The 27,290-nt window shown below is 39.1% G+C and overlaps 2 protein-coding genes and 1 non-coding gene across 4 annotated transcripts; 1 reads left to right on the top strand and 2 right to left on the bottom strand.

Moving 5' to 3' along the window:
- Window positions 1-7,183: 7,183 nt before the first annotated feature.
- trnai-uau lies at window positions 7,184-7,277 on the bottom strand. Its single transcript has 2 exons — window positions 7,240-7,277; window positions 7,184-7,219 (listed from the first exon to the last, which is right to left on the bottom strand). It is a non-coding gene; the product is annotated as a tRNA-Ile (tRNA).
- Window positions 7,278-13,558: 6,281 nt separating this feature from the next.
- On the top strand, window positions 13,559-16,315 carry LOC119495252 (transmembrane protein 229B-like). Of its 2 annotated transcripts, none has more exons than XR_005208414.1 (2): window positions 13,559-14,393; window positions 15,624-15,780. XR_005208414.1 is itself a non-coding variant. In XM_037781541.1 (2 exons), the coding sequence occupies exons 1-2, from the start codon at window positions 14,342-14,344 to the stop codon at window positions 16,111-16,113; spliced, it is 528 nt and encodes a 175-aa protein (XP_037637469.1). In that variant the 5' UTR covers window positions 13,559-14,341; the 3' UTR covers window positions 16,114-16,315. The 2 variants fall into 2 exon arrangements, 1 of the variants encoding a protein (XP_037637469.1); XM_037781541.1 differs by having other exon boundaries at window positions 15,638-16,315.
- A 1,706-nt stretch (window positions 16,316-18,021) lies between these two features.
- On the bottom strand, window positions 18,022-23,443 carry haao (3-hydroxyanthranilate 3,4-dioxygenase). The gene is made up of 10 exons (XM_037783449.1): window positions 23,277-23,443; window positions 22,289-22,367; window positions 21,041-21,124; window positions 20,654-20,760; window positions 20,354-20,443; window positions 20,204-20,247; window positions 19,943-20,088; window positions 18,735-18,803; window positions 18,512-18,594; window positions 18,022-18,360 (listed from the first exon to the last, which is right to left on the bottom strand). The coding sequence occupies exons 1-10, from the start codon at window positions 23,363-23,365 to the stop codon at window positions 18,288-18,290; spliced, it is 864 nt and encodes a 287-aa protein (XP_037639377.1). The 5' UTR covers window positions 23,366-23,443; the 3' UTR covers window positions 18,022-18,287.
- Between the last annotated feature and the right edge of the window lie 3,847 nt (window positions 23,444-27,290).

Genomic DNA, 27,290 nt, shown 5'->3' with positions numbered 1-27,290 from the left:
CTTAAAAATGATGGATATGTTGTTCAAACTGCAGTTCCTGGACCGCCAAGGAGGTTTTTAAGGGTATGTTTTTGATTGTTTCTTGGTTTCTTTGTCAGGACTTGCTAACTACTGTTTCTCTAACCTTTACACTACAAATATGCAGCATAAAGTGAACCATCTTGTATCAACCACAGTCATATTGGCTGATCTAGCATGAGATCATGAGAGCTGGTCCAGGATGGTTCCCAAAGAAAAGCTGTGTTCTGCTCTTCATCAGAGGTTGGGAACACCCACACAATGCTATCCTGACCACTTACATCCAAGATAATAATGATGATCAAGTGTGAGAGATGTTCACAGGTTAGAAAGTGGAGGTTAAAAGAAAGTAAATGGCACATCTGGGAATTTTGCACCAGATGACCCCAGAACTTCACACACTTCCCATGAAGAACCGTCACATAATTGGCTTCCTGGGAACAAAACATTATCACAACTCATTCACCCTCCCTGGCCGTAGGTTATGTATCCAACACACACACACACACACACACACACATATCTCCCCTTCTGACAAGCCACACCTTTGACCTCAAAGTTTGCTGGTGTGCGTCCAGGCAAAATTACATCACTTCCTTTTGGCAACTTGACAGGCGCTTCATCAGTGAAGTCGCTCGAGGCTTCAGCAAGCAGTGAAAGGGGGAAAAAAACAAAAACAATAATGATAATAATTATACCTTCACACATAATGAGCAGAGCCTACGGGCCGCAATACATAACAGCTGGGCCTGGGAGCTGTCAGACAGTTAGATAGTGAGTGAACACTCAGTGCTAACCAAAGGCAGATGTGAATTATAGCTTGTGACACATAGCTGCGTGGTTAGTAACGGGTTGGGGGCGGACTTGGATCTAAAGATCTTAATATACTGTTGTAGGACGCCTTTCAAAACATTGAAATGACGTATTACAGCTTGAGATTGTGGGTCAACCTCTCAACCGTCATTGTAATATCTTTGTTTTTTGCTAAGTTGTGAGGGAATTTCGATTCATGTATATCCTCCCACGAAACTTTTGACACAACATGCTCTTGAGGGAAGCAATTAACCTAGAATTGGTAGTCTTAAGCAGAAGTTATACCTTCTGCTTCTGCAAGTACATGATGTCCGCGTGACGTAAGTTTCGTCATTAGAGGTTGTATGCGTAGGCTCTGTGCGGACGTCCGCGTACCGGCAATTTGTTGTGACCGCGCAGCCACTACGCTACAAGTGGTAGCGTAGCGATCCACTGCACGTGTGGAGCATGTTCTCCGAGTGGACAGTATAAACAGAACTATTACACGTCCGTGGTGTCCGCAGCTGTCCGTGTACGCATCCGTTCGGGGGTATAAACGAGGCTTCAAAGGTACAGTGTGTAGGCATTTGGTGGCATCTAGTGGTGTGGTTGCAGATTACAACCAACTGAGTACTCCTCCACTCACTCCTCCCTTTCCAAACCTGCGGTAACGTGAGCCACCAAGTGCAAAATCGTGGTAACACCGTTCACCTCGCTCAGAGACCATCCTTACCATAATAACACTACTTTAGGAACAACAGAAGTCAGACGGCGGTTGGCAGGACCATGGGTTCGCACGCTGCGGCTCCCGTTACCGCAGTTTCACAAGCGTGTCCGAGAACTACGGTGGCCTTCAGGTAACAAAAAAATGTGAAAGGCTCTCTCTAGAGCCAGAGTTTAGTTTGTCTGTTCTGGGCTACTGTAGAAACATGGCTGAGCAACATGACGGACTCCGTAAAGAGGACCCGCTCCCTATGTAGATATGAATGACTCATTCTAAGCTAACGAAAACACAATGACTCTTAGTTCCAGGTGATTATACACAAATGAAAACATAGTTATGAATATTATATTCCATTTCTGCTAATAGATCCCCCAAAATGTTACACACTGGCCCCCTTAATAGGTAAATAAAGGCTTCATTATAACCACTGGTGGTTTACATTCATGACAAATGCATTCATCATTTATCCAGTAAAAGCATCGGTGGTAGATGTGATACTTTAAGCGTGAATGATTTACAGTCTTTTGCAGTAGTGTGTGTGCATGCATGTGTGTGTGTGTGTGTGTGCATGAACATAACTGGATAATGAGCGGTTGATTGGTGCTGCAGGCCAGATTAGGGCAGACATATGATGAGAACAGTCCTTGCCACAACAGCTACAGACTTGCAGTTACGGTGCCTTCAGGTTCTGTTTATTCTCAGGTCTCTCCTTCGTCACACACACACACATAGATTGGGTGTTTCTTTCTCATCATCAGCACACGCTCCCACTCTTCCTTTCCCATTGTCCCATCACAATTTCTCTCATATTTACACTATCACTCATACTCACACACACACAATGCTGTATATTAAAACAAATCAAAGCTATTGTACAGCTAAAGAATGTGTGGAATGTGTTGGTTGATATGAACCTTACTGTATAAACAATAATAACCCCTGGTATAATAATTCTGCACAGGTTGTTCTGACATAATGGAGACAATATCTTAAAAAAAAGTTGTATACCAATAGATTGCTGTTGGTACACCATGAACTGTCCTGTTACATTGTACATGAGCAAACAATGTCATCAAGATATTGTTTGGATTTGAGATAAAACATGATTTGAAAAAATTCATACCACGCGAAGGAAACAGCATACACTAAATTGAGTCAAGGCTCCATGATAACACTTAAGCATGTGCTATGTTGTGATACAGTTAACTCCATTCACTTTAACATACACTGTTTTGAAGGACAGTAGACTCCATGCTAACACTTCAGCATATGCTTTGAGAGATAGCTGACATTTTGAAAACACCACACTGACAGACAATAGACTCCATGTGAACACTGTGGCATATGTTATAAAGTCCCAAAAACACCAAACCGACCTCAAAGAACTGGCGGTGAAGAAAGCACACCATAAAAGACTACAGCCAACCGCCAACCTTCACATACGTTCTGCACCTGCGTGAGATGAAATAACTCTCCACACCAGCAGGCAGCGGTAGTCTGTATTCATCATTCAAAAAGGGAAACTGGAAGACCGAGGACTGCGGATATACAAGCCGTTGTTATGATACGTACATGAAACAAAGAGGCGTTTGACCACTATTTTCACACTGCTCTCACTCACCACTTAGGTTCATTCGTTTGATTGCTTTCCTCACTTCCGTTTCTCTTCCCGTGCACTGATTCGTTTAAGCTGAACAGCCAATCAGAGTGATTTCTCTCACTGACGGGCTCTGCCGCGGGTTCAACATGCTGAATCTGCCAAAAAGCTGCCGACGTCGGCCTGGCGTGTCATGGCCTTAGGAGACAGTAGGATCCATGCTAACATTTTAACATCCACTATTTTGAGAGACAGTAGGCCCCAATTGCTAAAATGTTTGCATTTTCTAAGTCACAGTAGGCTCAGTGCTAATACTTCTGTTTACTAACTGAGAGGTTTAATATAAAATTACTTAGAATTTAGCGTTAGCACTCTGTTTTTCCTAATTTTTTCCACATCACAATTCCTCTCATCTAATCACATCTAATGCTGTCATGGCTGATATAGTTCATACTTCACTCAGCATTTTACTGTGACTGCACTTTCAGATTTATTCTAAAATGAAGGCCAATAAATACAGTACATCTTGTGAGCACGCTGGGAGCCAAATGATGTGAAGAGGGAGGAATCTGCTATGGGAGGAGGAGGAGGTAGAGGAGGAGGGGGAGAAAAGACAACATTGACAGAATGAAAAGACTCCAGCAAATGTTTGGACAAACAACAAGTATGGTACGGCGATGATAGGGACAGTAATAACAAAGTGTGTTTGTTAGATCAGATGAGACATAGTAGTATCTCGAGTGGGAGCTTTTCATATTAAGTAAACTATAAATACTCCTTACTTCAGTGGGTATTGGAGTACTCTTTGCACCCAAACCAACATTCACACGCACAAATGCAGACTTTTTTTGCAAAAGGGTGATCTCATGCACATTGCAGCTGGCCTCAAGTGATCATAATGGAGCAAGTTCAAGTCTCCAAGCAGACCATGTTTTCTACATTAGCCCTGTTCTTGAGCTTATGACAGTCAATGACATGCATCTGACGCATCCACCTTGGCGTTGAGACTGTGTGTGTGTGTTATGAATTGAGGTTTGCATCAAATGATATCCATCTTTCCATTCATGCATAAATAATACCATTCATATCCCCACAACTCCCCTCCTCCGTCGCTCCAAAGTATTTCAATGGGCAGCACGGCAAGATGAAAAATGACTTCTGCATATTTAACTTTTATATATGCGGGAGCAACCAGATGCTCCAAAAGGCACATTTTCATATACACACATAAAAGAAATCACCCAGACATCCATATGTGCAGGTCTTGCGGCAGTTCCCGCTAGATAATGAAGTCGGCTTGTGTAAAAATGTAACTGCATGTGTAAGAGATGAGAGCACACACACACACTGAATACATAGAGAGCAAAAATGGGAAGAGCAAAAGCCGGACCAACTGTTTTCATTCAAACAGCAGACACAACCAGTCATATTCAAGCAGCCACATCTGCCTCAGGAAATAAAAAAAAAAGACCAGCATGTCCAAACTGTGGACAACAACGACCCCTAGTGGTGGAACAGCAAAATAATGTGTCAAGTCACTGATTTATTGAACATTATTTTCTCTCACACTGACTCATGATCTAATCATTATCATGAGAATGGTTTAAACCAAGTTATGTAAGATGAATTTGACCTTGCGCTATAGTTTTTAAACTGAAAAATAAATTGAGTCTCCTGGAAACAGTTTGAAGACCGAAAAGAAGCAGACATGGAAACATACAAATATCTGGATTTGAATATGTATGACTTGAAGAATTATGTTCTTCAAATATTATTTTTAGGCATCATGCAAGATGTGGGATTTGATATCCAAAAATGTAATATCCATTTTAAACTATTTGTAACTGATTATTATATGATGTCAATATGAACTCAGCATAAAACCTATATTGTAAGTACATGAGTGACGTGTCTTTTCACCACACTTTGAAACACTGGATCTTTGCAAAGATGGAGAGATACTGCCCCCTGTTTTCAGTAAAGCTGAAATACATCTAAGAGTTTGTTTAAGAATACTATGAGTCATATCTTACATGCCATGTTACTACTATACATGTTTTTGTTTTCAGGTTTGTCACAAAATATTAATATAAATGACATATAATGTTCTTTTGGTAAAAAAGTGGGTTTCAAATATGAAAATAATGATGAATAAAATATACCATAACACGAATTTGACTCTAATCTATAGTTTTTGTAACTTAATAAATTGGCCCAAGGGTAAAATTTAGTCTCCTGGAAACAGTTTGAAGCCAGAAAATAAGCAGGCATGGAGTGACTGAACTTCGACTATGTCAAATTTACAATACATTGATCTTGATTTGAATATCTATAACTCGCTGTCTTCTTCAAAGATTATTTTTGGGCATGTTATGAGTTTTGATATCCATCTTTAATTATTTATGAATGAATATCACATCACACATCATGCAAGATGTGGGATTTAATATCCATTTATCTATTTGTAAATTATTATTATGTGATTAAATATGAAGTCAGCATTGTAGTGGTCATTTGTTGGAAAAATCAAAATCAAACTTAAATCAACGGGCCACTGAGGCACCATGGATATGTGGATTGCGCAGGCAAAAGAGTCCATGGTCCATGCAAAATGTATATGTTTCTGATGATTTATTTTTTCCAAAAGGCAGGCAAGCAAACGAAGCACAAAGAAAACATGGATGTTGCTGCCTCTCTTGTTCTGTTAAAAAAAAAGCATAAGCCCACCCAGGTGCATGCTGGTCCTACCTGCCTACATATAAACACGGGTGCCCACAGTGTTACCCAATTCATAACCATAAGAAAACAAAATACTAATTATGCAAAAAAATAAATATAGGCTACTAAACAAGAAAATAGGCAAAATAAAACACTATCAAAAGTCTAAATATAGTAAACATCTAGAATAATAAATCAAACAATATTACTTATTATTAGTAAAACAACAAATAAATAGCTCCTACAAGCATATAACCTATACTGTAAGTACATGAGTGACATGTCTTTTCACCAAACTTTCAAACACTGGATCTTTTCAGCGATGGAGAGATACTGCCCCCTGTTTTCAGTACAGCTGAAATACATCTAAGAGTTTTTACTGTAAAGAATACTATGAGCCATATCTTACATTACTAATATACAATGTTTTTGTTGTCAGGTTTGTCACAAAATATGAATGCAAATTACATATAATATGGCTCTTTTGGTAAAGAAAAAAACAAAATGTGGGTTTTAAATATGAAAATATTGACGAATAACATATTGTGATATAAAATACCACATCGTAGAACTACATTTGGACAATCAGCTTTCTCCATAAAGGGCTGTCAAGTCTGGACCACATTACCAACTGAAATCAAATTAATTCCAGATATAAAGTAATTTACAACAAAGGTTAAGTGCTGGCTAAAAGCTAAACAGAGCTGTATCCATTTTTAGCTAATTTTACTGTATATTACCAAGGTGTATTGGTGTATGTGTATTAGCGTATTGCTGTATGTGTATTTTATTGTGTTTCCATATTGCATATCTGAAGCACATCAGTTTCATGCCCTGTATTCAGGGTCTGAAATTAACCTTTTTCTTCACCTGCCACTGTAGCAGGTCACTGAACATTTCTACCGGCCACTCAGTTTTTTTGTCTGTCACTTCTGAAAAAAATCTAGGTAGAACTCTTTAAAATTGTAAACATTGAGTCAGTGGTACCAGACCGTAGAATTTTGGAATATATCATGTACCCTTAATCCATAACTACATTTAATTTAGGCTTTAGAATTGCTTTTAAAATATTTATATAATATTTCTTCATATAAGGAAAACCTGTCTGCCATGGTGGCAGGTGACCTGACATTTGTACCTACCACAGCCAACCCTGTATTTGGCAGGTGGCAGGTGCTAATTTCATTCCCTGCCTGTACTGGATCTATGCTAAATTGCATCGTCCCTATCAACCTATTAATTTATATGACACTCCACAACAACTCCGTTCTGAGTAGGATTTCTAGTATTTGTGATATACAATGCAGTAAAACACATTGAGTATTTCAAAAGACTGCTCCAGGTGAGGCTCGAACTCACAACCTCGGCATTGCTCTACAGTGTACTGTCATATAAGTACCGCGCGCTAACCGATTGCGCCACTGGAGCTCACTGTACCCACACCGCAGTACTGTTTTTAAACATACACATGCATAATGTTTGTCTCGTCTACTTTTTAACGCTGTTGCACTAATTATACACAAACATTTATATGTTTACGTTAATATGAAGGTGCGACAACACGACAGCCAGAGTGAATAGGAGTGAAATGATTGCTGGTTTGTCACACGGAAACATGTCAGCACTCAGCAGGGTTACCGAGCAGAAACATGCTGCTAGTAATAACACGAGCAATGCCATAATATAACTACATTTCAACTTATGGCGAGATAATATATATATGTGAGCAGTTTGCATGTCCTCCGAGCGTCTCTCCTCCGTGCACAAAGGTACTTTCCGCTGATTGTGGAGCTAAGCTTGAACTAGAAAGGATGTGACGTCATAATAAGAACCTGCGAGAAGAGGAAACAGTCTTGATATTTTCAAAGTAAAACATGTCTTGCAGGGAAAAAAAGTGAATCTGTTTTTAAAGCATGTTTACACATCTTCTATTTGTAACGTTACCTTTTTTTTAACTTTTTATATTTCAAAATAAACCTGCTAAAAGATCCATCTGTCACCTGTGCTCTCTGTTATAAAGTAACATTACATTATCAAGCAATTAGCAAACTAAATGAAATATTATTAGGGCCCGAGCACGAAAGTGCCAGGACCCAAAGGTGTCCTGGCACGAAGTGCAAGGAACCTATTGTTTTTGTCGGTATTATTATTTTTCTGCTGCAAGAACGCATTTTTGACGACCTTAGCCATCCCCAAAACTCACCAAAATTGGAACATGCGTCGGGAGTGGCGAAAATTGCAATGTTCTGTAGTGATTGGGAACGGGCGTCGCCAGCGGGCTCTATAGCGCCCCCTAACGCGTCGAAATCTAAAGTTGATCCGATATTCATGAAATTTGGTATGCATATCCCACTCATCATTTGAAACATATTCCTCATTGGATTTCATTAGCTCCGCCCACCCAGAAGTCGGCCATATTGGATTTCATGTCATTTTTAGCGTTTTATAGGCCGCGTACTTTAACGAACTCCTCCTACAGATTTGATCTGATCGACTTGAAATTTGGTCAGGACCATCTTAAGACCTTGAAGATGAAAAGTTATTAAAATGATGAGTGTTCACTTAACGACCGGACCGTAGCGTGGCGGCCATTTTGAGCTATTCGCCATGAAACAGGCAGTTATTGTAACTCAACTGTACATAGTCCGATCTGCCCCAAATCTCTCAGGTATGATGGTGGTCCAGTACTGATGACATGTATATGAAAAATTATACTCATAGCCCCGCCCCAAGACGTTAGCCCCGCCCCCTTTCATAACTCATGAACCGTTTGTCGTAGAGTCTTGCGGGAGGTGTCATATCGCTCAGCAGAGAGTGCCTGTTTCATTGGTGAAGGTTATGCCCGCCCCCTACACATTAGCCACGCCCCCCTTCTAACTCGTGAACCGCTTGTCGTAGAGCCTTGCAGCAGGCGTCGTGGCGCTCGTCAGAGTTTCGGCTTCACGGTGCCCGGCCGCGTCGGTCGGCGTCCCGCCAGCATCCCCGACGCGCAAGTAGGGGCGAGGGCCCGTTCATCGCTGCTTGCAGCTTTAATATTTTATTATGTTTGGACAAACTGTTACATTATCCAACAGATGCCACATGTCCAGCTGAAAAACTTTAATAGGTTTACTATATGAAGCCAATCTTTGCTGGGATGGTGCAGTGAGTGAAATATACATTTCAGTCTTCAGAAGTGTCTAATCCTTTTGTAAATGTAACCTATATTATCATATTAGATAACACAATGTATCCCAAACACATGCATCATTCTGTGACATTTTATGTTTTTGCTCAAATTGATGATGTCACTATCATCTCCTCTCTCTGTAATCCTCCAGAGGTGTAACCCCCTCTTCCCATTTCTAACACCTGAGCTAATTGGTATGCATTGCTCCCAGGTCTGACCCAGGCAGTATCTGAATTGTCCTGACCAGGGTTCAACCTGGGTTGACTGGCTTGGTTTGAATTGACAAAAGGAGGGTTGGACCAGTGTAGGTTAACCCTGGTCCAACCCTGGTCAATGGTATGAAAGTGGTAAAAGACACATCAGACATCCGCTGAGAGTTTTCACTATCATACTACAGCACAAATGTTGAAAGCATAGATATAAAACAATAGATGCCTTCAGTCATAACTCGTGGAATAACCTTCCTCTGGGTATTGTTTACAATCGCCACCAAGGGGCAGCAACTGGTTGTCAGCTGTGTAGACCAGGGGTTCTCAACCTTTTGTAACTTGAGACCCATGTCTGTATTTTTAAAATAATTCCGAGGACCACCCTTCCCAAATAAATGACAAACCAGGCTATAAATATGTGTTATGCCACTGTCAGGTGTAATGACCCACATAAATACTCAGTTTACCCTCACCCATCACTGCCTGCCATTATGAATCCAAACTATTAAGGATCATAATTCCTCACCACACGCTTTGATGAAAAGTGCCATGCCAGTTTTTCCTTGACAAAATTTAGCGTAACTTTGAAATGTTATTTAACCTCCTTCCCGAAAAGCTAGCATGGTGTGGTTGGGACCAATGGATTCCTTAGGATTTTTAGTTTCATATCATTCCAGTATCCTTCCTATAGCTTTAAGACCCGCCTGCTACAACCTCTGAAAAACAGAATAGCGGCCGCTGGATTTTGAAGAGGTTAATCTAACCATTTGTCAGTACCTCTGCAGCCCACTAGGTGGTGCTCTAAGGCCCACCAGTGGGCCCCGGCCCATGGGTTGAGAATAGCCTGTGTGGCACATAACTGCTTTACCAACAGGACCAAAGGGGAGGCTGACATCACTTTCCACAGTCAGTATAGAGTAGATGAGAGATTTTTTTTTTTTTACATATGGGTCAACTAAAACTTCTAAAAAGTACCCTTGGCCTTGTCCTTCTCGCTGTAAACAATGCTGGCTTTTCCGGGGTATTAAGTTGTTCTTGTGTCGCCCAATGTAACATCAATGCAAAGAGTATAAAAGCAATTTATTAGTTACATATTTTATTGTTCAACGGATACCATTTCGGTAGAATATGACAACAGAATAGAAATCATTTTGTTTTACTTTTGTACGGCACTTTTTAGGTGGACGTTTTACTGGTCCAAAATGGTGGAAGAGCAGCCTTGCTGCTGGGCGCTGATGGCTTTTCCGGGGCATTAAAGCTGAAGTGGGCAAGATTGGAGCAAATATGATTAAAAAAAGCTATTTTTATATAACAGTCATATTGTGACAGTAGTACATGAAACAGGTAACCTGAAAAAAATCATGTGCCTCTGGTGTACTCCGTGCTCCTAACGGCATCTGCAAGATTTCACAGACCGGTTGAAAACAAGCAGTAAGAGCTGATCTGAGGTCTGCTGTCCAGCTGCCGTCTATGAGAGCCGGCTGTCAATCACTCGCGAACTCCGACCAAACGGTCAAACTAGGCAGCGCTGATCAAATATGAATCAATATTATGTCACGTTAATGCCTATTTCTCTCCTCAAATGTTTTCAGAATCATCTTGTAGTGCACGGTTTAGCTGTAAAATGAGAAGTTTGTGACGCCGCCTTTTTTAAAGCCTGAAAACAGAGCCATGATGAGTAGCAGAAGTCTAGTTATCTCTTGAATTACAATATGCTGAAAGGTTATTATGGAATTTTTGCCCAATGATGCCAAGAATATACTGCGTACTGCCACTTTAAGTTGTTCTTGTGTCTAACAAAGATTGAGATATTATTCACTTTTAACAATTCCAGTTTTTTGGCAGATGAAATTTACATAATTAATTTAATTATTGTGTAATTTAATAATTAACCTTAGCAAAATATTAAGCCAAACAGTTAGTTAGCCAAACAGACAGCTACGTTATAACCAGCAAACATTGTTTTAATGTTTGCTAACTTGGCTCAAATGTAAGGTTATAACAAAGTCTTTAATATTACCATAAGTTTTGACCGCTAAGCAGCTGTTTCCATGACAACCCAGTGTAAAGTAAACATGGGCAACACATGTTAGACAAGGAGAAGAGCTAATTAGTTAGCTAACCCCAAAATTGAATCCTGTAATAAAGTCATTATATATTACTTACTAACTATCACTTGTTGTCAGTTTACCTCGTTATGTTCCGTTCTGTAAAGAGAACAAAACTAATCCATGTCTTCATCAGGTAAAGTAAGCCAGTCTGTGAAAGAAGATTTGTGCTTCAACAGTTCAGGTTGCCATTTTGTAAAATCCCCGAGACTCTCTTCATTATCATCGTAACGTTAATGTCCGTAACGTTACCTTGAGATGAAGATTATATTAGATAATAGGGCTGTCAACCGATTAAAATATTTCATCGTGATTAATTGCAAATTAATTGAATGTGATTATCATAAAGTGGGCATGTCTGTAAAGGGGAGACTCGTGGGTACCCATAGAACCCATTTTCATTCACATATCTTGAGGTCAGAGGTCAAGGGACCTCTTTGAAAATGGCCATGCCAGTTTTTCCTCGCCAAAATTTAGCGTATTTATTATTATGTAGTAAGTTTGGAGCGTTATTTAGCCTCCTTCGCGACACGCTAGTATGACACGGCTGATACCAATGGATTCCTTAGGTTTCCTAGTTTCATATGATGCCAGTATCTTCACACCAGCTTTAAAACTGATCGCATTACAACCATGGAAAGATCAATTGCGTTAATGCGATAAAGAAATTAGCGGCATTAAAACAAATTTGCATTAAGGTGTTATTCTTGCAGTAACTTTGGCAGCCCTAATCTATAACTGACATCATTTTCAAAAATATGGTTCAGTCTGATTATCAGTTTACTAAACACAACCCGGATTGCATTGTCTCATCACCTCTCATCTCATCTCTTCTCATCGCATCTCATTTCTTCTCTTCTTCTCTCATGTCAATTCATTTCAACCTAATTTAGGTCCGTTCAATTTACCATGCCAGACCAACTCAACATTGCTTACAAGTGACTTGAAGAGAGCAACAAGTGAAGGCTCTCTGTGCTCTCTAAGGGAGAGAACGCTAATTTCCCTAACCAAATTTTCTTTGGTGACAATGCAACACACACAGAGTCGGCTCACCACTGTGTGAAGAGTCCGACCTTTGTAAGCCTGATAACTTTATGGTCGTTGACCATGCAGCGGTGCAGCCCCCCTTCCCAGCCCTAAAAAGTGTGTTTGCTAGAATCACTGGACTCTGATCTAAAGGTCCGCCATTCATCGAACTGTTTTATTAGAGTACACACAAAACAAACACACAGGACGCAGCGGTGGCACCATGTTAGGACTGGCATCTGCTCTCAGGGACACTTTATGGTTGTATTGTATTGCTGGTAGTGCATGTGTTTATACGTGTGTAGTCTTGCTGTTGGTGCTTAGTGAGTTCATTCTAGTTACTCATTTTTATAATTGCAGATAAATGACTAATAATAATCTTTATAAGGTATCATAAATCTCTTTACTGCGCATTCAGCTGTTCAACTGCTTACAGTAAATAACTGAAATGAACAGACACTATTTACAGAGGCTAACAATCAATCTGAAGCACATTTATAATATTATTATATAATAATTATTGTTAAATATGAATCAAATATTGCATTTATTTTATCTTCTCATTAAATCACGCAAACCTGACTGAATTATGACCAAATGCATTGAAATGTAGGCTCTACCTGCACAAAGGTACATATCTCAACATGCAGACCTACAGTAAATTTGCAGCTTGAACATATCACTCACTTCTGTTATTTGTAAATTCATAAATAACCATTTTGAATCAGTTTAGTCTACAATTTTAGTGTTTTAATGATCAAAAGAAATTTAAAAGCCAGAAAATATTACATTTTCCACAGGACAAGCAAATATAGGATCCAAGGTCAATCTAAAATATTATATATAAATTAAGGCTGTCAAAGTTAACGTGATAATAACTCGATAACAACTAAAGGAATCCATTGGTACCAACCATATCATACTAGCTTGTCGGGAAGGAGGGTAAATAACGCTCCAAACTTACGCAAAATTTTGGCAAGGAAAACTGTCATGGACATTTTCAAAGGGGTCCCTTGACCTCTGACCTCAAGATATGTGAATGAAAATGGGTTCACTGGGTACCCACGAGTCTCCCCTTACAGACATGCCCACTTTATGATAATCACATGCAGTTTGGGGCAAGTCATAGTCAAGTCAGCACACTGACACACTGACAGCTGTTGTTGCCTGTTGGGCTGCAGTTTGCCATGTTATGATTTGAGCATATTTTTTATGCTAAATGCAGTACCTGTGAGGGTTTCTGGACAATATTTGTCATTGTTTTGTGTTGGTAATTGATCTACAATAATACATATATATATACATTTGCATAAAGCATTATATTTGCAAACTCCCATGTTTCTAAGAGTATTAAATACTTGACAAATCTCCCTCTAAGAGACATTTTGAACAGATAAATGTGCGATTAACTATTGACAATCATGCAATTCAATATTTTAATACATTGACAGCCCTAATACAAATAAATTATTAAAGTGGTACAAATATTATTTTAACTGAAATATGGCCATCCAAAATATATCACAACCACTGTTAGGTTGGGAACCAACATTTTAAAATTATTGTTGTAAAATAATTTTGAAAAATTAAAGAAAATGTGGATGCAAAGAATGACAGTTTAACAGTCAGTTCTGTATGTCTATTGTGGGCTGCTTCCCTGACACACCCAGCTACTGTGGTTCACTGATAACCTCCAAATTTGCCCTCCGAAAACACACATCGACACATTTGCGCACTACTGAATGCTATTGTATGCCACTGTGAGATCAATACTGCACACAGACATTAGTTCTTCAGGTGGTGCAGGTTTGCTTCCTTGGTCTCTACCCAGGTTCATGACCTCAGCCTGTGACAGAGGCATCAATCTGATAACACGGAGCCGCTTAATGTTTAGCTCAAGATCCACACACACACACAGAGAGAGACACACAGGGAAGCAGAGGGATTACCACACCACAGAGACCCATATGCTGACCAGGGATGGAGGCGAGAACGCTAAATGCGAGGAGAACGCAAGGTAGTAATGACCAAGGTGAGAATTATTACTATTTATGGTGTTTAGTAACTGTAGAAGGCCACACTTTGAGGCATTATATGGTGTTTGTTGTCATTGTGTCCTCATCTCAGTTGAGGTTTGCCAAGTGATGGAGTTGGATTCAATGCTATTGTGAGACCATTGCTGACTTTATTCTGATGAGAAATAATTTAATGACAGGGACGATCACCAAGTTCATTTGGTAAATGGTAAATGGCACTTTGTTGTAGTGAAAAGTGAAAACCGGTTGAAGATTCTCTAAGCCTTTAATTTGCTAAACTGGGCTATTAGCCTGTTAATCCAGATTAGAGCCTGTATGTACACTATGCTGTGTGTGTCCTGTAGCGGAGGGACGACACAGTACTGTATACACATTGGAGGTATTATAATGGGGTGAAGAAGATCTAGAATAAAAGATGAGTTCTTCCGAGAAATAATATTAGCTGTCAATATCCTTTTTTTTTAAAGATCTTGTTAAAAAAAGCAAAATGCTAGATTCACAGGGAACACTGTTTTTCTCTATAAAGAGAGTGGTTTAATAGCTATGATTCCACCCATTTAAAAGCAATGAAAAGAAAAATTAAAGAGTAATTGTTTAGACTGGAGAATTTCACGATTAACAGTGTCAATAGTACAACTCTCAATAAGCATAGGTAACTTAAGGGGTAACTTTTCTATAACAAAATACATCCCATTAATGCAAATTGTTGCAGTAATTGATCTACTTAATTCCTGGTTTTCTTACTTGTACACCGATTTTGATCGCCATGCTTCACATTCATGGTCAAAAACAGAAGTGAAAGGAACAACTCATGATCCCTATGTAAACAAACCTGTGGTCCCACCGTTAAAATTCAAAACACAGGATGGCAAGCTGCTATCACTCCCCAAAGAACTGACAGGTTTTGTTTAATACAGACACTAACAATAGGCAACAACTGCTGTAAATATATGTCATTAATGTTAGTATAAACCTTTTTTCATTACATCAGTGATGTAAACACAACCGTAAAATAAAGCTATGATTTGATTATGATCAGCTGAGAAACAAACATCTTTTTTTCATGTATAACTTTTCAGTAACATGATGTCAGATTAATATGGTCAATAATGTACTGAATGGGCAACAACTGTTACCGAGACAGTTGTGCATTTCTTGTAGTAGTCTGTGTGTTTTAACTTAAAGGAGAAGTTCAACATTTTAGGAAATAATGACAGTAATGACAGTTTCTTTGTGACAGGGACTGTAGTTGAAGATGAAGCCCCAGCAGCACCTCATGGGAGCGGTCCTCTCTCTGCTGCAGCTCGTCTCTACGTGTACGCACTGCACGGCTGCCTCTGTGAGGTGGCCTTCACCGCTGTGTGGGACTGGTGCAGCACCCAGGACAGGAGGCTGGAAGGTCACAGCAGCCTGTGGGCGCTGCCTATGTACGCCACCGCCATCTACCTCATGGAGATCCTGGGAGCCCGGCTGATGGCTCAGCGTCTCCCGCTGCCGGTGCGTCTGACGGCCTACACCGCGTTCATCTACCTCTGGGAGTTCAGCTGGGGGGCGGGGCTGAGGCTGCTGGGGGCCTGTCCCTGGGACTACTCAGGATATAGGTACAACCTGGGAGGACTGGTGACTCTGGAGTATGCGCTGCCCTGGACTGTGGCAGCTTTTATAGCTGAGCAGCATGTGATCAGGAACACTTTGAGGATCAGACTGCACAACTGAACTGAATCTGGAAAACTGTGCTTCCAAATGCAACGACAAAGAATATATGGACATTGTTTTAGGAACAACACCATGTTATTGTGAGTGTTTGACATTTTGATGTCAGTTCATGTGTTTTGAAGTGGGGTTGTATGAGGTACTTCTCCATAGTCAGTGTATTACCTACAGTAGATGACGGTCAGCACGCCCCCAGTTTGGAGAAGCAGACAGGAGTTGCCGCTTGGAAGCAAAGCAATATAGCCTACTGCTGTGGACGAGCCGGCAGCAAAACATATTTTAGCCACCTAAAAGAAAGGCCCAACTTGAAAAATCAATATCAGTTTAAGTGTACGCTATATTTAGAATATTTTCACTGCTTTAACTTGTCATCAGACAGCCCTTTCCGACGATGAACTGAAGCCACTGTATTCATCTATGCTCTCGCCAAATCAACCAGACTCCATTGAAAAAACCTGTAATTTTACCTCGCAGAACAGGGCGGTTGCTGGTCTACCACTGCCTCGATCGGTTAGTTTGTTTGTGTTATTGTGTGACTTTGGTGAGACCAGCGACCCCTGTGTTCTGCCAAGTAAAATTACTGTCTTTTGCAATGGAGTCTGGTTGCTTTGGCGAGAGCATTTATAACTGCTTCAGTTCCCTGTCGGAGACATAGACTGTATAGCTGTCTCACAGCAAGGTAAACCGGTGAAAATATTCTAAATATAGCATACACTTAAACTGATAACGATTGTTTTAGGTGGGCCTTTCTTTTAGGTGGCTAAAATACGTTTTGCTGCCGGCCTTGTCAGCAGCAGTACATTGCTTTGCTTCCGTGCGGTAACTCCTGTCTGCTTCTCCAAGCTGGGGGCATGCCGACATGCCGTCATCTACTGTAGGTAATAACCTGGCTATGGATAATTTCCTCATAAAACCCCATTTCAAAATACCCAAACTATCCCTTTAAGAAGTTGGTGCATGATGCTCTGTCATTAAATCTAACAACTTTTTCAGTTCAATCTGAGAGTGTTTTTTTCCCACACAGACATAACAAATGAGACAGAACTATTGCATGTTAGGAAAACTGGTTTGGTAGCCTAATGTAACTGACTGTATGACAGATTTAAAGGAATAGTGTGGCATTTTGGGAAATAACTTGATTTGCGTTCTTGCTAAGAGTTAGATATGAAGATAAATACCACTCAACACGCAAACGTTCTCATCCCAACTCATCACATACCGCTCCTTGGCGTCATGCCCCTTGGCATCACTTTAGGTTTAGGAAACAAAACCACTTACTATAGGTTTAGGAAAATACTACATGGTTGGACTTAAAACTACTACGTTTGTGAAGTGAAAATGAAATTGAACGTTGTGAACACGGGACACGAACGAACAGCTGATTGGATGAAAGCTTGTGTTTGTTAGACCCATGCACCTCCCCTCCCGCCCGCACTTTGTGTTTTTTGCAGTTGTATATACGACAAGCATATCTTTATGTTTAGTCAATAGCTGCACCCATTACTGGAAGACAGTTTTATATTCAGTGGAAAATACGTCTAAGTTCTGTGTTTCTTTGTAAAAGTCCCTTGGCATGCAACACATGAATATCTATTGACAACGTGGTGACTGTTCGTAAAGCTTGCTGAAACTTGTGTTTAACGTCCTTTCATGCCAATAGGGTTGTTACATTATTACTGTGACTGTGTTTGTGGATATTTTTTTTGGAGGTTGATAATAGCAACAGGGATTTTCTTCTCTACTTTGTTTTTTACTTCCAGAGGAAATAAACATATCGTATCAGTTTATGAGGCAATTGAAAACGGTTCCTCTGTAAAATGGGGTGAATTAATCTAATGCCTACCCACTGCAGTAGAGGAAAAAACACTGAAGAAATGCAGTAATAGGGAAGTGGAAGTCAAACACTGTGCGTTAAGATAATCACAATTCTATCTCTTATTTATTTGATTTCTCTCATAAGTGCAATTTACAGTTTTAATTTCAACAGCTTATCAATACTGAAATGGGTCAATGTTCACTTTCATTAACACAAAGCAGAAGCTTGTAACTTAAATTAGTGCTTTTGATTTATTATACGTACAGCTTGTACTTTTCATTACCACACCTGTATTGAGTTTTCCTCCCCACGTATACAGAATACTACATATTTAATGTGTGTTTGACTTGGCATGTGATGGTCAGGGTCTCTTCCGCTCAGGGTTTTGGGCCACCAACAGGGCAACAGTCCCCTCATCTCTCTGCCACTGGTACCTACAGAAGAAGAAACCATATTAGATTTTTTTTTTTGAGGTAATAACTGCCAAATCTCTACAACTACAACATCTGAATATTCAGGAGGTGAAATTGCAACACTTTTACCCATTCATTTGTACACTGACTGGAAGAGTTAATATTGACTCACTGGCTCTGTTCAGGAATGAGTAAACTGTCTCCTGCAGAAAGACTGGACTCCTGCTCCCCCATAGTTACTCTTGAGGATCCCTCCTGAGAGACAAGAAAAAGACACACAGAGGGTCAGACACGGATGCATCGTACTTAGGGACAGCAGCATCTATGACAGCAGCACTGAGAGACTGGGTGGACATATGAAGCTACAGAAGGAAGAGCACATTTAGTGAACCTACCAGTTGCCAAATCCACACTTCACTTGGCCACACTGAGGTCTCTGTCCGCCCAGGTCCAAACACCATCACCTGTCAGGGTCACAAGACGGAGCGTTACTGCATCTCTTCCTCATCAATCTGCAGCACATCACATCTGCTCCTGTACAGAAGTCTCAATGACAACTCATCTATAATGCAATACTGAACATCCAAACTTAGTCACTGTTCCTCTTTTTTTAAATTCAACAAAAAAAGCCAAAGTTTTTCAAGTATTACAGTTTTTCTCAATCGCTTTGGTTTATTTTTTGAGTCGTAACATTTTCTAAACCACTGGTTCTCAACCTTTTTCGAGTCAAGGACCCCTGAATTGATACACATTAGGTCACGGACCCACATCTGATAAGATTTCCCTTCAGGGACCTCCATTTGAAAGGATTTTGGTTGTTAGATATGATTAAGACCAGAATTCTAGTTGTCTGTCTACTGCAGATGAGGAGATAATTGTGGAGGAAGTGAAACCAATGATCAGAATAGTCACTCTTATGACTCTTACTCACATTGGGCTCACTCGATTTCCACCAAAATGAAAAGTTGTTTGTCATTGTGTGAGCCGTAATGGTCAAAATGTTTAGATGTTTTTTCACCACGGCAGTTAACCCTGGAAATGTTTCTTATAATACAAATTTCTGTTTTGTTCGACTTCTTTGTTGACATTGACTACTTACTTTATTATACCAGAATCTCCATTCTCTCAAGCTGAATGTGTATTGCACTGAGCTTTTTAGATTCCCATTTCAGCAGTAGATCAAAGTTTACTGTACAAGACCGTAGTACACAGTAAACGTATTTGTGTACTGTAAACAGAACATTCATCTTTGATCTTTCATGTAAAGTGTATACTTATACATATACTGTGAACAGAAACGTTGCCACAAAATATCATCCATGCCAGAAACAAACCTGCTGTAGTTCAGCAAAAAACAACTAATTGTACTTCCTCACAGTACGTAACACCCTGTCATAGATGTTTATGGGATATACATGTAGTTGGACAGATTTTGCTAAGTGAATGGATCATTTTTTATCTAGAGACAGTGCGTAGGCTACGTTAAATCCTTTGAAACAGCAACTATCTGATCAAATAAATAAGATTAAAAATCTGAGCCAATCAAGAAATTGAAACAGTAAAACCTTTTTGGAAACACATCTGATAACATGATTAAAGGTACCTCTGTCTCAAACTGAGCTCCGAACACGTCGACGGGTTTGCCGCTGGCCAGGGATGGCCTCTGTTTGTCCAGCCAGTCTTTGAAGGAGAAAGGTGACATCACGTTCATGGTGTTCATCTGGAACGGAGGTACTCTGAAGACTTCATCTGCTCATTAAAACAACAACCAGGATGACACCAGTTGAACATTTACAGGGATTAGACTTTAGGTTAGACACAAGACATTTTAACAGGAATCACAAGACATTTCAGAACAACTCACTTGGATCAGGCCTTCCTGTTTTGGCCTGCTCTGATGCCATGAACCTGCAGGGAAAAATCAACTAACAAACTGTATTAAAACAAATAACGTGATCTGTTGGAAACTGTTTGTAAGAGTGTAGATAACAATGAAGACGGAAAGATGTCTTACTCTGTGATTATTGGCACCAGTTGGATTCCAAGATCCTGACAGTAAAACCATTTCTCAAACAGCGGATCAGTGGTGTTGTCTACGTAGTACCTGAAGGCACCAACACACTACTGTTAATACTGCTCTTACATATATCTGTCTGTCTGTTTGTTACTTTCTCACTGAATCGTATGGTTTATTTGGACACAGTGCACTTCTGAAATATAAAAAAGGGAGTCTTTGGATTGCACATCATAGTTTAGTGTACAGTTTTCCTCCACTGATTTGATGCATTTCTCCTGCTGAGATATAATAGTTAACCTCAGGCAGTCGGTCTCAGTCAGCAGCCGTCTCCTCTCCACCACCAGTCCCACGGTGTTGGCCTGTCTCTGGGGGGAGTGGGGGATCCGAGCCGGCAGCAGGAACATCTACAAACCAGAAAGACGTGAATACAGATTGTTAGAGCAAAACAGCGTGAATGAGACAAAGTTCATCGCACACATTTTTACAGACAAACTCCCACTAGAGCACTGTAAATGTGACCAGTTTATTTTCATTAGAAGAAAATCCATTGACAGGTGCAGTGACAGAGTGAATTGTACTGCTTTAATGTGGACTTCATATATGATTATAATTGACTTATTATAGAATTTAAAACTATGCAAAAGAAGAAAAAAACAGTATATAGAAGCATATTAGAGCGTTTACCTCCCCCTCCTTGATGTGCACATCCTTGTGGTTGCCATTTTCTATCACCTTCAGACACATGTCCCCCTTCACCATGTAGAACAGCTGTTTAAAGGGGAAATTTTAGGGGAAAATTAGCTGCTATACGCATAACACACCTGAATCTCTGACCGAACTGTCAGTCGTCACGATGCATTGTGGGTTAAGTAGCGTGAAGATTAAACAGTTCTATATTTTGTATGTATATGTAGCACATGTAACATACTTTTGAGACATTATACCTGACCCTATAACAAAAACAAACTAAAACTACTGTAAATCTAAAACTAAACCTTTCTTAAAAATTGAAACTGAACTAGCAAACACACTCAAACAAACTAAAACCAAACTAAAATTAAATTGAAAACTCAAAAGTACAACAAAATAAAAACCAATTAAAAATTCTAAACTATATAACCTTGACTTTGACTCGGTAAACTTAAAAAAAAAAAAAAAGCCAAACAGCAAAGGATGCCAACAACAACAACAGTGTGGTGGAGTTTGCCCTTGTCTGTGGGCGAGAGTCTAGTGGCAGTTGAAGGTCAGTATGTGGGGAACTGATTTTATCTATGTACATTGCGTACTTTATATTCTGTGAACATTTGCACATTATCTAGACAAATTTGCACACTTCTGCACAAAGCTGCCACTTCAGCTCTTTCATTTCAATTCAGATATATTGTACATATTTTTGTAGTATTTTTTCATATTTTCATTGTAATTTTCTTCTATACAGCTTTTGTTTTAATTCAGATATATTGTACATATTTTATAGTATTTTTTTCATATTTTCATTGTAATTTTCTTCTATACAGCTTTCGTTTTAATTCAGCTATATTGTACATATTTTATAGTTTTTTATTTTTATTTTATTGTAATTTTCTTGTATACAACTTTCATTTTAATTCAGATATATTGTACATATTTTTTATTTTTAGTGTAATTTTCTTCTATCCTATATTTATGTTTCTTGTTTTTTGTACTATTTTTTTTTTTTAAGTAAATTTTCTCTTATTATGTTTATGTTATGCACCAATACACCAAAGCAAATTCCTTGTACATGAAAACGTACTTGGCAATAAATTCTGATTAATTGTGAAGTGGAGTTAACTGTGAATGTAAAGCAATTAAATCAAGAACTGATGTGCAATCGCTGAGAAAAAGTTACACTCAGTGATTTGCGTTTTCAAGTCTGCATTAAATAATCTCTGGTGGAAGTAAAAATCTTACCTCCTCCCCTTCCTCGATGTGATAATCTTTCCTGGTATTAGGACCTCCAACAAACATGATATTCAATTGGGAAAAGTGCCTGAGAGAAAAGAATTAAAGACTCACTACACATCCTCAAGTTAGTTAGTTATTAATTTGTCTATGCATCAGAACTGTGCACTTGTACACTGAACACTTGATTGTGATTTGAAGAGATTTTCAATCTGATCAGAGTTTTAAAGTTGTGAATAAAATCACTGTTTTTTTATCACATTTTGTAAAGAAGACGCCGATGTAATTACACAAATATGATGTGTATGATCACAACTAGGGATGTCACGGTACCAGAAATCTAGCTGTCGATATCAATACCAGTGAATTTACATGATTCTCGATACCAATTCAATACAACGGTATAAAAAAAACAATAAATCCCATGTAATTCAACACGCACTCCTTTTTATTAAAACATTTGAGCATTACAAAAAACAGAGGCATGTAGCCTTTAAATAATAAATAAAAAGAAACGTATATTAACATTGCAAAACAGAACAGTGGCATCAAGTATTTAAAACAAACTATTGTCTGGATGTCTTTGAGGTGCTTTAAATTGGAAGTATTTCCTCCTTTGGAAAGAAAAGTACGACTGCACCGTTACTGCACCGCATACTGTTTTTTGCGAATCTATTATGACTCATGTGAATCCGCCTCGAACTCAAAGTACTTCCATACCCGACTCTTGCTATTTGTTTTCTCAACGAGTTGAGGCGGAGGTAGCGCTGCAGCAGCTGCCATCTCTCACGTCTTGTGTTGTTGTTTTGGGATTTATACAATATGATTACATACTTGTATATAAAAGATATTTAAACCTGAAGCATTCGAATAGTGATTTGGAAGTCGAATACCAGGGCAACTGTCGAAGCTTCGAAGCATTCAGGTCAGCCCTAGGTTTAAACAAGGTGAATTTTTGTAACAATGTGACTCATATCGAAACTAAAATTATACTCACATGAGCTTGTTGCACACTGGTGGCAGGAAATCATCTTTGTTCTCTTCAATCCAAAGATCGACATTCACAAGAGGAGGTCTGATGCTCATTTTCTAAACGTTGTGCTGCAGTATTAAACCTCTCTAACTGGTCTGCTGCTGGTCGGACTGGTCTGAACAATGTAACTGATTAATAAAGTCCAAAATACAGAAGTAGGGATATGGGAGGGGGGAGCTCTGTTTACCAGAGACATGAAAGGCAGCTTGCTCTGTCATAATGAGTAACAAATTGTCCTGCAGGAAGTCTGCAGACCGATTGGTACCCATTGCAACACTGCAACATGAAGTCAAGCTGGTAACAGCCACTGTGCACAGGTTTCTCCTGGAAAGCCAATACACCATTTTACACGGGGATGCAGGTCTTGAGAGTTGTGCCCGGAGCAATCCCTGTGAGATAAGAACACAATAATATCAGAACTTCAATATTGGGCAACAGAACAAACACAGAAAAGGTTTAAAATAGCCGAAAATAGGGATGTACTGGAGGTTTATCTCATGAATGTCCATAGTTAAAGTACTTAATACTCTTATCAACATGGGAGTTGTCAAATATACTGCTTTATGCAAATATATGTATATATTTATTATTGGAAACCAATTAACCACACAAAACAATGACAAATATAGTCCAGAAACCCTCACAGGTACTGCATTTAGCATAAAACAATGTGCTAAAATCATAACATGTCAAACTGCAGCCCAAGAGGCAACAACAGCTGTCAGTGTGTCAGTGTGCTGACTTGACTATGACTTGCCCCAAACTGCATGTGATGATCATAAAGTGGGCTTGTCTGTAAAGGGGAGACTCGTGGGTACCCATAGAACCCATTTTCATTCACATTATCTTGAGGATGGAGGTCAAGGGACCCCTTTGAAAATGGCCATGACAGTTTTTTCCTCGCCAAAATTTAGTTTGGAGCATTATTTATCCTCCTGTGCTAGTATGACATGGTTGGTACCAATGGATTCTTTAGTTTTTTTCTAGTTTCAGATTGAAGCCAGTATCTTCACTCTAGCTTTAAAACTGAGCCCGCTACAACCTCCGAAAGATCAAATAGCGGCCGAGGCTCATTTAAGTTGCGTTAATGCGTTAAAAAGATTAGTGGCGTTAAATCAAATCAGCGTGTGTCGGTGTGCTGACTTGACTATGACTTGCCCCAAACTGCATGTGATTATCATAAATTGGGCATGTCTGTAAAGGGGAGTCCGTGTGTGCAGTATTGTGTCCTTAGGACAAACATTTACGGAAGTTTGGCAAGGACTTTAACCAATTGATGATCACTGACTGACTGTTCATGCTGAAGTTGGTCAAGGTCAATGATGAAAACTATTTATTTGAAGTTATTTTACACCAGGTGTAGTGATTTAGAAAGCCCACTAGATGAAGCTGTTTACCCTGGTGAGAGCAGATAAAAACTGTCAAATGAATTGGTCACACAGACCAAAACTAATGTTGTATTCAGGCAGGACGATTCAACTAGGGATGCACCAACCCAACTTTTTCAGTCCCAATGCCGATACCGATACCTGGGCTTTGAGTATCGGCCGATACCGAGTACTGATCCGATACCACTGATTAATTTATAAGCTGTATGCCTCACTGCGTGGAAGTCACTGGATCAGGCTTGACTTAAACATTGCTTTATTAACTTTGTAAAACAAAAATGTAGCAGATAAATACATATATAAAAATGTATTGAAATGTTATTTATTATTATAATAATAAATCATACACCAGCAACTTGGTAAAAAAATCTTCAAAATTAACAGGAATTAAAATTGTATTTAACATATAACATTTTTAATGCAACAAATTGGTCAAAACTTAACAGGAATTAAAATTCCAGTATTTATAGTATATAATTGAATTTAATAGATTGGCCCCATTGTCGCCGATATCTGATCCAGCTATTAAAATCGGTATCGGCCCGGTATTTGATATCGGTATCGGTGCATCCGTAGTTTCAACAATGTACTGTAGAGTCAAACATTTCAAAGTTTAACAGTTTCCAGGAAACGTTAAAACACTGGTACAAGTTTCATCATACTTTGTTTACAGTACAAGTTGTAACATTTTGCTTCAACACATGATGGACAACAGTTCAATCAGGTAAATAGCAAAAATATTCACATGTATTTTTTTCTATAAAAATTAAAGGGACTATTTGTAACTTTGTACGCGCATAAATGTAGCGGGTCGTCACACATGCGCACTCGCATATGCGCGTTCGCGTGTAGCCGCTGTACCCTCCTCCTCTGCCTGCTCGCCTTCACTCAGACAGCTCAGCTCGCTCCACCTCTAGACGTGAACGCGCGTTCACTACACACTGCAGAAGAGTTAGTTTAGCTCTGAGAATATCTAGTGAATGTACAGGGGACATTTGTGCAGAAATAACTGCTGCAGCTCCTCCAGACCAACAGAGGTTTTCCGTGTCTTGTGAAGTGATGGAGCTCTACAGAGATTTACGTTGTCTTCTCGTTACTGACCGGGTGCCGGTGTCTCCTCTGCTCTCTCCGGCTGCGGGCGGAGAGAGCAGAGAGACACGCTGGAGAGCCCCGCTGCCTCAGCCTGCACTTAGGCAGGAAAAGCCAACACTAGGATCAGATCTAAATCATGTTCATGGAGAGACCTTTGTCTGGTCAGCTAACATTACTGCCAAGCAGCTGAAATATAGAGTGATATTGTGGTTTTAGCTGACTTGTGTCGCCTCACTGTTTTGAGTGATGCTCGTACAGGTATATTTAGAGCGAGCAAGCGCGAGCCCGACGCTGACTTTCGTTGATTTCACGGTCACAGGTGTCGCTGTTAAGAAGCATTTCTGAAAGTTACAAATAGTCCCTTTAAAACAGAGGGAAGGTTTGAACTTTTTTTTTTTATATATATATATATATTTCTTTTATTATTATTTCAAAATGATAGTATACATAGTAACAGCAGAAAACATTAAAAAACATTTACATACAGAAGAACATAGCGAAAACATAAACAAAGAGCTAAGCCAAACATAAAATTTAAAAGGACAACAAAGATGAAACAAAACCAACATGAAATAATCATTTAAAAAAAACACACAATAAAAAGATAAAAATATTATATTTTATTAAGTTGGAGAAAATTAGGTATACTATTAAAGGGTCAGCCGAGAAGTTTTCATTGATCTGGCAACCTTTTCTTAGTCACGTTGACTCTTTAGACTCAGATAACTTTGTGGCTGATTAAAGTTTGATGTATGTGTGTGTATGTATGTGTATATGTATGTACGTATATGTATGTACATATATGTATGTGTATGTATATGTATGTGTATATATATGTATATGGATATTTGACCAGGAACATTTCAAAGGAAAAGTGCCCTAAATGACAGGGTGTAACGTCCTAGACCTCTATCAATTTATCAAGGCAAGGCAAGGCAAGGCAGCTTTATTTGTATAGCACATTTCAACAACAGGGCAATTCAAAGTGCTTTACAGAAACATTCAAGAACATTGCGACAAAATGCAAAAGAACATTAAGAAATAATTAAAACAGTTATAAAAACATAAAAACATTAAAACATTAAAAATTAGAAAATAAAAACAAGCTAAAAATAAAAGCTAGGATAGAAACTAAAATTGCATAAAACTCAAAAGAGTAGAAGTTATAGTGCAGTGTCAGAATAAAAGGCACCCGCAAACAGGAAAGTTTTAAGCTTTGTTTTAAAAGAAGTGAGAGTTGGAGCGGTCCTGCAGGTTTCTGGGTTTCTATCATGATTTATGTTTATTTATTATTATTATTATTATTTATTTTTATTTACTTATCTATGTATTTATATTCATTCTTGTACACTTTATATATATATATATATATATATATATTTATTTTTTTTCTGAGTGCCCTCCGGGTATTGTCATGGGTGGGGGGGGGGGGGTGGGTGGGATATATACCAGTCCAAACATGTTTGTGCAATGGATTGTAAGAGTTGTATTAGCAAAA

Source organism: Sebastes umbrosus, chromosome 10, assembly GCF_015220745.1.
Source record: "Sebastes umbrosus isolate fSebUmb1 chromosome 10, fSebUmb1.pri, whole genome shotgun sequence".
Lineage (NCBI taxonomy): Eukaryota > Metazoa > Chordata > Actinopteri > Perciformes > Sebastidae > Sebastes > Sebastes umbrosus.
This window is presented reverse-complemented; position numbering and strand designations above follow the sequence as displayed.

Coding starts and splice junctions, on each gene's coding strand:
- LOC119495252 (XM_037781541.1), top strand. CDS start 14,342: ATGGAGGCGAGAACGCTAAATGCGAGGAGAACGCAAGGTAGTAATGAC. Junction 14,394..15,637: donor GCAAGGTAGTAATGACCAAG/GTGAGAATTATT, acceptor TCTTTGTGACAG/GGACTGTAGTTGAAGATGAA.
- haao (XM_037783449.1), bottom strand. CDS start 23,365: ATGAGCATCAGACCTCCTCTTGTGAATGTCGATCTTTGGATTGAAGAG. Junction 20,444..20,653: donor ACTGAGACCGACTGCCTGAG/GTTAACTATTAT, acceptor TGGTGCCTTCAG/GTACTACGTAGACAACACCA. Junction 18,595..18,734: donor AAGTGTGGATTTGGCAACTG/GTAGGTTCACTA, acceptor CTTGTCTCTCAG/GAGGGATCCTCAAGAGTAAC.